Source organism: Peromyscus maniculatus, chromosome 15 (genome assembly GCF_049852395.1).
Source record: "Peromyscus maniculatus bairdii isolate BWxNUB_F1_BW_parent chromosome 15, HU_Pman_BW_mat_3.1, whole genome shotgun sequence".
NCBI classification, from domain to species: domain Eukaryota; kingdom Metazoa; phylum Chordata; class Mammalia; order Rodentia; family Cricetidae; genus Peromyscus; species Peromyscus maniculatus.
The window spans coordinates 57073236-57086884 of NC_134866.1; the positions used below are offsets into that span (position 1 = coordinate 57073236).

Below are 13649 nucleotides of genomic sequence, written 5' to 3' on the forward strand. Positions count from 1 at the left end.
TTTCTTTAAACCATAGTTTCCACAAAAAATGGAATGTCTAAAAATAAAACATTTAGGATGATAACTACAGACTTCACAATACTGAACATATAACTCTTCCTGGATGCTATGTCTAAATGAAAGATGAAGAACAATCTGCCCTCTCAGGATTGTTACTATGAAAGTAGACCAACTATGTAGTATACAGTAACATACCTGAGTTCAAATTTTTTCAAGGAGTTCAAAGTACAAAGGGAAGAAAAACATATGCTACTTCAAATCATGAAAATCCCTCAGTATCTGCTTCCTGGATTGCTTCCAGGACACACCACAGATTTCACAATGTATAGATCCCCAAATCTATGGATGCTCAAGATCTTGCATAAAATACTCTGATGCCTACATATATACTTTACATCCTCCCATATGATTCCAATCATCTATAGATCATCATTAACTAATACAATCTAAATGTTATGCACATGATTGTTATACCATACTGTTGAGGTAATAATGTTAAGACAGTCTGTGAATGTTCAGTAGAGACGAAACTTTTCCTGAATATTTCCTATATGCACTTTGTGAAACCTACAGATAAGGAGAGCAAACTGCTTTTTCTATAATTATATTCTTTTGTAAAGTACTCCAACTTACATCATTAGACTTGCATTTTTCCTTGTGAGAATATATAGTCCATTCCAAAAGCATATTTACTGGTTTTGTCAAAAGTCCTGAAGTTTCACTTCCTGACCAAAAGATTTCAAGAAGAATTGCTTTTTCTGTTACCTTTAGACTCTGAGAATCTGACCAGTCACACAACCTAATGAAAATATAAACAAAAGATAAGTTATTATGCCAATATAATCATGGATGTTATCACACTTATTTTGATAGGACAAAAATGTTACCGATTTTTGAGAAATGATAGTATAATAAATAAAGGACAAAATATAAATAATGGCCTCACAGACTGGGTATGTCACATGAAGCAGGCAGTGCCAGTGCTGGAGAAGGAGAGTCAAGCAGGTCTTTGGGACTCACTGGTCACTACTCTGTGAGCTACAGGACAAAGAAAGACGGCTGTCTCAAAAAAATTGTTGCTATTCCTGAGGAATGACTCTCAGGTTGAGCCTTTGGTCTTTATAGACACGCACACATGTACACTAATATATGTAATGAATGTGCACAGAAAAAAATGGTCTCAGTTAGATACAAATCAGTAATGTATACAGGGCATTTAGGAATTACAAAGAAAATGAATGTAATAAGCAAATCGTCACTGTATTTGAAAACTGAAACAAAACTTACGCAGAAACGTAAAGTAAGAGACTTCTTAAAGACAGATACATATATAGTTATAAACATAAAAAGTATTTCTTGTGATTAACACTTACTTTTGACTCAAATGCCGTACTTCACTTTCAAGTAAATTAAAGAAAAACTTCAGCAATGTAAGATGGACCACCTTAGAACCAATATTTTCTGATATTTGATGACAGAAACCTTCATTGAAAAGGCAAGACCTGAAAAGTATGAACCCAACAATGTATTTCATAAAAATAAAGTTACTGAATAAATTGTGGACAAAATATTTCTTTTTTAAGATTACAATTTTAACAAAATCTTCAACAAATTTAAATCAAGCTTAATAAAAATTTTCTGTAAATTTCAATCATGTCAAATATAGAAGATTTAGTTCTTTTTTGTTGCTGTTTTTGTTTGTTTGTTTTTTTAAGACAGGACTTCTCTGTTTCACCCTGCCTGGACTAGATCTCCCTTTGCAGACCAGGCTGGCCTTGAACTCACAGACATCCACCTGCATTTAGTTCTTAACACAAATCTAGTTTCTCTGGTCTCAATATATTATAACGCATCTAGCAACTATCAGTACTCTCCTTGTCCATTTCATCTCACTGATAAGAACAAAGACACAGGAATTTCATCAAGTCCTTTTGATCCACTATGATTTCAGTTTATAATACTAATTATAGTATGCTTCCTTGCCCATGATTATTTTCATTTCCACTACTTAATAAATGGGGGGAAATGACTGCATATTTAGAGTTTCCAAAATTGATATTTTATTTCTATCTTCTGTCATAACCATGTACAGTAGAACTTTAAAGGATAATTGCTGTGTTCTACTATGCACCAGAATTTGGCTTGTGCATATCAGGAAAGAGTTGGTTAGCACAGTTCTATGGTGTACACACACGCACACACACACACACACACACAGAGTTTCTGCCTGCATGTATGTCTATGCACCATATGTATCTAGTGCTAGCAGAGGTCAGAAGAAGGTAAGGGCATTGGATCCCCTGAAACTGAAGAACAGAGGGTCGTGAGTTGAACCCCTAAGTCATCTCTCCAGCCCTGCAGCATATTTTTACAGAGAAAATAAGACCGCTAGTAAATTCTAAGACTTACAGAGACAGAAGTTAGGCAACGGTATTCATTATTTAACTCCAAATTTTCTTAATAGTATCAAAAATGTATCTGTTGCTTTTTATTTCTGCCTCCAGTGTCCTTGACTTTGTGAGTCTGTTTATGTGCATACATGTTTGTGTGCACATGGAGACCAGAGGCTGATGTCAGGCATCTTCCTCAATCGCTTGCCACCTCATTTTTTAAATATAGAGTCTTCCCCCTCTCCCTCACTCCCCTCAAGATAGGGTTTCTCTGTAGCCCTGGCTGTCCTGGAACTTTCTTTGTAGACCAGGCTGGCCTTGAACTCTGAGATCCACCTGCTTTGTCTCTTGAGTACTGGGATTAAAGGAAGTGCACCCCCACACCCAGTAAAATGAACTCACTAATGCAGCAAAACTAGTCGCTGGTCAGCAAGTCTGTCTCTGTCTCCCCAGTGCGAGGATTCTAAGCATACTGTCACCATATCAGCTTCTCAAAATCAAAGTTCAGGGGACTGAACACAGGTCCCAGACCCACAGTCAAGAGTTAAAACACACTTGGTCCCAGTTAGTTTGCAACAAAACCTGGGTATGTTCTCAAGAAACTTAAAAAGATCTCACCTTGGCCTAGCTACTCAAGTGTCCTTTCTCCCTTATTTGAAGGACATTTGTGGATATATAAATGAAAAACTCTTTCCAACAAAGGAAGACTATTAAAGTTATAGTACAAATCATAAAACAATAGCTGGTTTAGCTAGATGGAAAACAACAGGGACTTCCGGAGACACTCAGAAAACAAGAAAGGCCTGGGGAACTGACACAGTAATAACAGATCTGGGAGACAATAAGTACTGGCTGAAATTCTAATTCTAATTAGAATAATATAAACCCCTAAAATAGATATTGCATAGATTGACGAACATTTATGCTTTTTATGACTAAAATTTGATGCTTATATTTAATAATTTTTCTTTCAAATATGTATAAATTCATAATTGAAATTTGGTACTATTCTATTTATTATACTTTTAAAAAAATATTGACAAACATGATCAATATAAAGTTTGTCCTTTTCATAAGTTTTGCAACAAAATACAAAACACAAGCATTCATATTTTTTCTAAAAATACAAATATACTTTTTAAAATCAATTTCTAAAAAACAGTCAAATGATTATTAGACAAATACGCATCCTCATATGCAAATAGCTTACCTGATAAGCACTTCCACCAGAGACCAGGCTCCTCCCCTACAGGCTGGACACTGAAAGAGCTCTAAGTAGTACCTTAGCATGGCTGGAGACTTCCAAGGAGGGTGCAGATGGAGAAGAGCCGACAATATATGGAAGTACCGACCAGAGAAGGTGTCTATGCTATCCTATTATTAAAAAAGAAACAAAAGAAAACACTGTAGCTAAAATAGCTCATCAGTTAGGTTAATTTCGTTTAAAACTAGAGCAGTGACTCTAGCCTACTCGTGATTAGACAATTGTATCAGTTTGAAATAACAGGGAAGGTTATCATGCAGCTCTACACATCAGAAAATGTTAAGTATTAGGGGTAGCATAAGTGAGATTTTCAGATAGGATGATTGATTAAGAATCTCAAGGAACATTTAAAGAAAGCAAAGGTGGAAACTCTTCATGTTCCAGCCTTACATGTATTCAACATTACCACAGCATAGTTTATCCCTGTTATGGTATAAAACCAGCACCCTGTTCAACACGATAGAAGGCTACTTCTCCATAGATATAACTATCTGTTTTTACCAACTACATTCACTTAACCTGTATACCACAAATAAAATAACTATTACTGAAAGCATTTTAGCAATCTGATACTATAATCTGACACTTATGCCACAGCAAAAATAGGTAACATTTTGTCTTTTTTAAATTGAACAATATTTTTTATACAATATATTTCGACCATCCATTTAATAGGTTAAGTCATTTATAGTAGATAAATATTGTCAAAAATAGAAAAAGTGGTAACAAATGGGTACTATACTTTCTAGTAAAATGGGATGTAAAGAAAAATCACAATTAATATTCACATTTTAGCACTCCTTAAAAAAATAATTCTAAGTACACAATGTGTCCTTACCTGCAGAACATTCTCTAGAAGGGCATGGAGGAGGCACACAGGAGGGACATAATGGGCTTGCAAAGAAGAAAGCTCTTCAATGGCTTCTTTAAAAAACTGTCCCTCTATGAGGCTTTCAATTAAGTTTAATATTCCTCTGGGGAGCTCTGCATTTTTAACCTAAGAAAAGATAATTGTATGACTGAAAGAAGAAAAGTTTACCTCTGAGATCAGATCTTGAGTGAGTAAAAAGCTTCTGTTTCCTCCTCTAGAGTGGACCCCTTTCCTTACTTCTGTCCCCTCCTCTATAGTGGGCTCCTGTCCTTACTTCTGTCCCCTCCTCTACAGTGGACTCCTGTCCTTACTAGACAGACTGAACGGCACTTGAACTTTCCTCGTCCCAAGCAAGTAACATGTATTACTGTATTTCATAACTAGAAGGCTCTCAAAAAACCAAACAACAAAAACTAGAAGGCATGTGAAAGTGTTATTAGCTGTTTCTTTATTATTTTTCATTGCCTGAAGGGGTAAAATAAACTATTTCTCTGAAAGAAAGTCTTTAAGGGGCAATGTTTGCCTTACAAACCTGAGAATAACAGTTTTTAACTGGAACCATTCTAAAGACCACATGGAAGAAAATAATCCATTTAAAAAGAATGAATGGTGATAAATAAAAGAAAATATTTTAGAAGTATTGGATCAAGAATTAAACACAAAAGCAGTGATTATAAAAGTTACAAAATATGAAAAAGCACATACTTCACCTATAATGAGCACTAGGTCCATTCTTTTTCTCAGCTCTATTGATAGCTGTGCTGAAAAACGTTTTGCAAGAGAATAATTCTTCCTTACCCCATATCTGATTATAAGTAAGACATTACCTTAAACCAAAAGGACGAAAAATTACATTTCTTTTTTGACGCAAATCATCATCCAACTCCAAGCCCCTTACCTCTACATTGTACACAGGCTGTTTATCTATTGTGATGCAGTTGTATCGAACAGCCTACAAAACAGCAACCATATAATTAAATTTAACAGTTTAAGTTGAAAACTATATTTCAGCCTACAAAGCACAAAACCTTGGCCAAACATTCAAAATAGATTCAGGAACACATTAATAGCTATAATTAATCTGATGCTCATTCTGGCTCAGATTAGTAACTATCATCATTTTAGGAATAGCATTCTCATGAACAGACTTCTATTGTCTCCTCCTCAATTAAAATAACTTCAGGTCATTTTCACTTTAGAGATCTGAAGTTGTCTGTTCTCCTTAGTACTTTATAATTAAAAATATAAATGCAGAGAACATTTTATATAAAAGTCCAATGGGGAAAAAAGTGAGACACATTTTCTCATCAATCACACATAAAAACCTCTTGTATTGTTTTAAAATACCTGTACTTGCAAATTTTTAGAAAAGATTACAGTGAAAAATATCTGCAACAAATATAAAAGATAACATCCTGATTCCGGAAAGTTCTACAAAGATATTCAATAAGCAAGCCAATAGAAAACAAGACAAAAAATTGGCAAAGCAATACACAAATTGCTAGTGAAGCTATAAGATGCAATGAATTTTGTTACTAAAACGTTATAAATTCAAATGATAATTGTCTGGCTTCTATTCTAGAAATGTAAAGTTAGAAAAAGAGGGCTCCTATTTTAACAAGAAAAAATCAGAGATGCAAAGCACAATAAGCCAGCCTGAAGTATCAGATTTCAAGTATCCACTAACACACAGTACTCCCTAAATATCACCAAATATCTGGATTCAAACAATCCATAATTCAAACATACTTCCCAGTCACTTACAGCTTACTAAAGAAAGAGTTATCGTGTGATAAGCATTACCTGAGCTCTATATATGTCTCTGTATATCTGCTTCTTTAAGGCATTTTTTACTTCCGTGAGATCCACATTTGTCTTAACATCCTTGGTTTTTGATTCACTGGCATAATCAGTAAGAAAAGAATTCTTCCTTTCTTTCTACATACATGTAAAGAAATTTAGATACTGTATTAAAGACAGTACTCCACACAGATAAAAATACAAGACTATAAAAACCCACTTATATTTTGTGATTTTGTTGTTTGTTTTTAAAGCCCACACAGTGATGTATGTCAAGACACTGTATGCCAGGCAAATGCTCGACAACTGGGCTACATCTTCAGCACCTTAAAAAATTTTCATTTGAACCTATCATCAAACAAAGTCTAAACACAAAATTAATTGATGCCCTTTATACTTTTCTATACATAACCTGAAGGTAACTTTTACACAACTGAAGTGCTCCTAGCCTGTTTTCCTTGGTCCATAACATAAGGTGAAGCATAGATTTTCTACTTTACATAAGAAGTTTTCAATATCATGTGCCACTGAGAAGGACTTGTTCTCAAGTGTTTCAGGCTTTTAATTTTTGGATTGAGAATGTTCAATCTATATACTTGGAACATAAAATAAAGTTACATTTTAGGAAAAGCTTATGTAAGAAAAATCCGTTTGAAAAGGGAGATAATTTTATTATAAATGGTCTGTATTCTACCAGAGAAGAACAAAATTAGAAACAATATTCACATTTGAAGAGATTTTACGAACTATAAACAGATGTAGTTTACTGTGGTGTTTTCCACTTTAAAAAAAAAAAAAAATCTGCCCCAAGGGTGCTCCTACCAAGAGCCAAAGAGCACCAAAACCAGACACAAGAAGCCCTCTTCGGAGTTATTAGCCAGGGCTGTCCAGGGGACTCCCAAAACATACAGCCTACTCTTACTGACCTTGTCACCTACACCCTGAGAGGTGGATGGTAAGTCCCTATTGCTCAAGACACCATACACTTCAGAAATTCTATGCAAGCTTCACAGGGAGGGAGGCAACCAACAGGCCTATCCAGCCATGAAGCCCATGAACATCATCATCAAAGAACAGCATGGCACAATAATCTTAAGGATGCAGTAGTGGCATGCACAGCATGGCAGGAACCAACAGCTTTCTAATTGGACTTAAGACCCACTCAACAAGAGGAAATTGTGCATGGTACTAGAAACCTACATAGCGCTAATGAAGTCAGGGTTATTGGAGGAGAATCTATACTTCTAATTTACTAAGTCAGCATAATCCCTAAGAGCAATCTACATTTGTTCTAATACCCACAGACAAGGGTAGTCTTCACCCCACATCAAGGAAACTTCTCTTTGCAACAGACAGGTACCATTACAGAAAACCACATTCAATCCATATGTAGAGCCCAGTCCCAACGGATATGCCTACAGTACATGCATCTAAGGCTCAGGGACCCTGGAGGAAGAGGGGCCAGAAAGATTTTAAAAGTAAGAGGGATCAGGGAGTTTATGTGAGATTGTGTGTCTCCTAGTAACATCAGAAGCTACATCCATAAAGTCTCACCAACATGACTGTCTAAACATGAGCTGAACAAGGAAGACACCATTGGGCATGCCAGAATGGATGGGGGAAAGCCCATGAAGCCTCAGTCCTACAGAAAGAACTTTAGGCAACTGAGGAAAGCTGGGAGTCGAAGAGGCGTTCTTCTCTAGGCAAACACACAGCTCTTGGTTGTTCAGGGTCAACAGGTCAGCCCTAAAAGCATCTATGCAATAAGTAACATTATATGGGCTGAACAGGTTACAGGTAGGAATATATATGTTCATGCAAATACATATGTGTGTGATTATTAGTAAATAATTAGTGAAAAAGGAGGTCATGAACTTGGAGGAGAATGGGGAGGGGTATATAGAGGAAAAGAAAAAAAATGTTGTACTTATAATTTCACAATTTTTAAATGTTAAAAAAGAAATTCACCTCTTTTCCAGATCTTTTTCTTCTTTTTATGAAAAACTTAATTTGAGAATCATAATTAGCCTAAAATTCCTTATGTACCATATAAAAAGTTTCATGATAGACCACACTTAATTATATTATAGTATATCTAATATAATAAATGTACGTATAATAAGTAAAATAATATATATAGAAGTAAAATAATAAGCATTTTATCACATCAAGGGTTGTTCCAAAATTTACAGAATGTAATACAGCAAGCACCTTTCGGAGTCACCCTGCCTGTCTAGCTCACATACACACCCGGCCCCTCACCTGGTCTCGGCCATGCCCGTGCTTTGGAAACGGACTTCTGAGTGTGTCATGCTCATCATCAGTTTTGCAATAACCTTCCTTTTTGTTCTTTTTCCTCAAAATGTAAGTCCTTTGGATATTTTTAACTTTTTTCTTAGTTTCTTTCTGTATTTTGACCACAATTAAACAAAGCAGAATATGTATTAAATGTTACAAAGTCCAAATAAGCTTTTAAAAAGTGGAGGGGGGGGGGGGCGCTTTCAAGTCCGTGTAACACACTGGTCAACAGAGCTCTATGCACAGGAAAAGCTCACCCACACCTAAATGTGTATACATTAGGAAAAAACATTTGGGAAAATGCACATTGTCCTGATGATAATAACTTCATTCCTAGGAAGACATTCTCAGCTAGGAAATCCTGGAACCTGTGTACCAAGGGCCACTTGTTCATAGCAGAACTGTTTGATAATCTCAAAACAACCAATCAAATACTTAAAGAAACAAACAAACAAAAAGCCAAATGCTTATGAACAGCAACAACAAAAAAATGGATGAAGTTTAAAAATGTAACACAACTGAACAACAAAACATACAGGTGAGGAAAACGTCCAAAGATAGTGTGACCTGCAAATGTTCATTTACAAGCAAAACAGAATGCCATTTTAACATGAAAAATAACGTGAGTTCTAAAATAAGGGACACTTCCAGGTAAAATGGAAAACTTAGTTAGAAAATGACAGAGGAGGCTTAGAAGCTGGTAAGACTGGTTCTTTCCCTGGCTAATGAGCTCATAACGTGGCATTTTTCCTTCCTTTAAAAACACGGCATAAATGTCTTATAACACTTTATATATACATGTACTCCACAAGAAATTTCATGACTCACATTGTATTTAGTAAATTTAGAAAGGATTTATAAGATAAAATAAATTTTTTGGTGAAAATTTACCTGATTCTCATGTGTATGTCTTCTGAATGTATTTCTCTTTTTAACAGACTTCATATCTTTTCTGTAGTCTCTGAATTTTTCTTTTTTGTGATGTTGACTCAGAGCAAATCTATCATTAACATTTTCATCATGATTTTCCATTTTGTTCTATATGTTTATGAAATTAATTATACTCTGGGTTAGTACAGCTTCAACAGAACCAATGGAAGACACAGAAAACTTCAGGAAGAAAGGCTTTATATAACACACGAGATTAAATTCAAAATGCAAAGTGATTTTTAATACATCCTCGTTCTACAAAAAGGGCTAGAAAACAAAGCTTTAGTTTGCCATGTTTTACAAACAGTAAGTTACCAGACATATTTAGTTAACCTGCTTATTATCCAGATTAAGAAGTATTATAATCTCTTTTCTTTGAGGCATGAGAAATTTCTATGCTAATTTTATGTACAACCTCCTAACTTTATTTCCTTATATTTTACAAATTATCTAGTTTTTATAGATTTAATAACATGAAATCTATTTTGATAACCTCATCATTTTACATTCTTTGCTGTATACAGCAACTGTTCATACTGCATTTAGAATGCATTATTTTAGACACATCAATTCAAAACACCTTACTAAACATGCACATATGATTACAGAAAGGAGTCTTAAATGGCACACAAACAGCACTGTATTCAGGAGTAGGAGCAAAAAGGCCAATGTATTTTAATCTTAGTTAAACCTGTCATGTGATTTAAGAAACTACAAATTTTAAAAACTTCTAAATTGTTCCTCGCATGAATATAAGTTTCTACTTAGCTATAAAAATGTTTCAGTTTAGACTAATAGTTGCTGAGTAATTGATTTGATAAACTAACAAACAGACCTATTACATATAGCATGAACTGAACATAGCTTTCTACAGCAGAACCAATGAGGCTTTGTTGTTGTTGTTGTTTATCACTAATGTCTGTGACACACTGCTGCACAACAGCTTCGGTCTTCCTGTTTTGTTGTTTTTTCTGTTGTCTTGTTCTTCATGTTAATACAAGTTTATTTGTGTTAAGCTCTGTTCTGCTCACTTAGCTACATGTTTGACTTTAGACCGCTATGAACAGAGTGCTCAGGGATGAGGAAAAGTTCTATAAGGCACGTGATACAGTAAGCACACAAGTTTTAAGTGATTAGCACATACTGAGAAAATACCACATTTGAGGAACTCAACAATTCTCTAGGCACATATGCATTATTTCAGAGAGTCCTAAAACATAGACTTACAAAAACTTCCCAATGTACTCAACTCACGGCCTAAAAATATAAGGTTGATGTGCTCTATTTCAGATCCCAAGATTTATAATTTTTTTTTAAACCAAGAATGGGCTCTCTTCTATAATTCTTTAGGAAAAAGATGAGGGAATATTTAACTCATAAAATTTTACCTGGGTTCTATATATTCTTCTCTCTCCAGCAGCTTTCATTTCAAGAAATCCTGTGTTTTTCTTAAGATCTTTGCTTTTTTCTTGATTGTTGTATTTGGTCCAACCAGAACTAGTTTGGGAATCTTCATCATTCTGAATTTCTTTCTGTATGTGTATAAAAAAGTTTAGGCCATTAACTAAGTATAATAATGTTATTATGCATATTTATTATATATATTTTATGGACTTCAACTTAATATATAATTGCATATACTGTCTGATCAAGTCTTCCTAAAAGAAAGGTTATAAAAAACTGGTAAAATATTTCAAGGAACCAATACTTATAGCAAACTTTCTAAATAATAATGATTTCTGTATGTCACATACATACACAAAAAAAGTGAATGCTTTGTCTAGTAACTGCTATTGAGGAATCAAGGACAAAAATATTTTATATAGCCTTATAAACATTAAGAACACATCTCAGATACTAAAACTTGTCCATTTACAGTCAGACTTCCTTGTCTAGTAACAATCCTATCTCTGAGTCATCTAGGACCAAAACATTTTATACATAGCCCTAAGCAAATTAAAGTTACAATTCAGGGCTGGTGAGAGCTCAGTCAGTAACCTGTCTACCATGTAAGCATGAAGGCCTGTATTCAATCCCTAGAATCCAGACAAATAAAACAGCTTTGTTTGCTAACACACACTTAGAACCCAACACTTGGGAGGTAGAGACAGGTAGATCCTGGGGGCTTGTTGGCCAGCTGCCATAGTTTACATGGCAAACTCCAGAAACCCTGTCTCAAGAAACAAGTACCAAAGAAAGAGAAAAACATAAAGTGCAAATAAAACAAAATCCACAAAATAAACAACAACCAAAAAATAAGATGGACTGTTCTCAAGGAATGATATCTGAGGCTAACAGCTAGCTCCTCACAAGGTGGCCTCTGCACTTGAGAGTGTACCTGAGTGCATATATACATACCTCCACACAAACTACAATCTAGACTTAAAATTTGTCAAGTTGTGGATAGACTGTTTACCTTTCAACCTTGCACTGATAAGATTTCTCATTTGCAAGATAATTCAGCACCTATGTTACAGAACAGCACCTTTACCTTCTGCTACTGCAAACAGTCTTGAAAAAAAATCTGAATTGAGTTCATAAACGATTTTCTAAGTCTTTATAAAGTATCCATGTAATTATACATATCATGTAGTAGCAAGAAAACAAGCTAAAAGTAAAGGTGAGCTCCCAATGGTTCCCGGGATGTCTCTGTGCAAGTGTCCACATACTTACATTTGCATAGAGACGTGGAAGACCAGCATCCTAGGCAATAATTACAACGGAGTCTAAACTGTCTGCCACACTGCTTCCCTTACTTGCGGGGACTCCCTCTTCAGGCAAGAGTCACCCTTCAGCAGACAGCAATTTTGGAGCCCAGAATAACCCTTGAGAGCAAGTGATGGAATTTCTACATCAACTCAGAAGTTAAGGTGAAAATTTAGAAAAATAAGAACTTCTTTTTCTCCCTTTTAAAGATTCATCTTAAATACATAAACAATTTCTATTTGGAAGAATTTGCAGCAAGAAAAATAGTTTGTTTTTTAACTTCACATGGTTGAAAGAAGATAAATTCCTAGCCTGTACAAATAAATGGTTAAAATCAGGGCTAATTCTACAAAGATTTCAGTTAAACAGAATGCAAAGTAACATTTATTATCATTAGTAAAAAGACCAGAAACATGTTTACTTTTTATCCTTTTCAGGAGCTACACAAGAGATCTACACATTGGGGTGCATTATACAAGTACTCTAAGTTACGGACTTAAGAATTAGACACTGATAGATAAATTGTGACATGTGAAAAATTTAAGTCGAAACAATGTTTGATTATAAAGCCAAAGACAAGGCTGTGAGTTCCACTCCCAGGGGCAGCCATGGTGGCTGGGCTGGCTCCACACCACTGCTGCTGCATCTCCAAAACACTGGGCTCCTGGGCTGCAACTGGACTTCACCTTCCTTTAGAGGAACCTGAGCCATGCCAGACAGTGCCAAGCCTCAGTTACTCTCCATGAGCCCTTCATGCCTTCAAAACCAGTACTACCTAGGTGACTCTTACAATAACTAGCTGAACCACCAGCAGGAGGTAAAACCTTGGCTGCCTCTGGACCACAGGTTCTGTGTTTGACTTTGAGTTAACACTTCCCAGAAGACTTCACCTCAATAGTGCTGGCCTCTTCTTAATCACAGCTGATTCTTCAGCCCCAGCTGCCTAGCATCCATTGTCTCAATAAAGTGAAGGTTTTACTTTAAGTTCAAGTTCCTTGTTAATCACAGCCAAATCTTCAGCTCCAGATGACCAGACACTATATATTCTTCATGCAAAAAAAACTTGGTAGGGTCTTTGCTTTCCTCTGAAACTTCACAAACCAGGACTCCATTATCTGCACTGCTCTCAACATTCTTACCTTCCAAGCTCAACACTCAATGGTTTTTCTAGCCCCAAGTTCCAAAGTCCTTCCACAATCCTCCCAAAACCAGCATGGTCAGGTCTGTCACAACAATACCCCAGCACCCTGGTACCAACTTGTCTTAGGGTTACTATTGCAGTGATGAAACACCATGACAAAAAGCAACATGGGTAGGACAGGAGTTCATTTCACTCATACTTCCATATCACAGCTCATCATCAAAAGCAGTGAAGGCAGGAACTCAAGCA

The 13649-nt window shown here is 35.6% G+C and overlaps 1 protein-coding gene across 8 annotated transcripts in view; it reads right to left on the reverse strand.

The window, feature by feature from the left end:
• Slf1 (SMC5/6 complex localization factor 1) overlaps positions 1 to 13649 on the reverse strand; it is a 71310-nt gene that overhangs the window by 26579 nt on the left and 31082 nt on the right. For 7 of the 8 annotated variants that reach the window (XM_076551996.1, XM_042261775.2, XM_042261776.2 and 4 more), the window contains 9 exons: positions 10942 to 11085; positions 9515 to 9661; positions 8588 to 8731; positions 6329 to 6463; positions 5424 to 5477; positions 4493 to 4651; positions 3601 to 3764; positions 1374 to 1502; positions 634 to 799 (listed from right to left, as the gene is read on the reverse strand). In XM_076551996.1, the coding sequence (XP_076408111.1) occupies positions 634 to 799; positions 1374 to 1502; positions 3601 to 3764; positions 4493 to 4651; positions 5424 to 5477; positions 6329 to 6463; positions 8588 to 8731; positions 9515 to 9661; positions 10942 to 11085 (1242 nt within the window). The remainder of the gene's footprint in view (positions 1 to 633; positions 800 to 1373; positions 1503 to 3600; positions 3765 to 4492; positions 4652 to 5423; positions 5478 to 6328; positions 6464 to 8587; positions 8732 to 9514; positions 9662 to 10941; positions 11086 to 13649) is intronic. The other variant, XM_076551995.1, reaches the window with a different exon arrangement.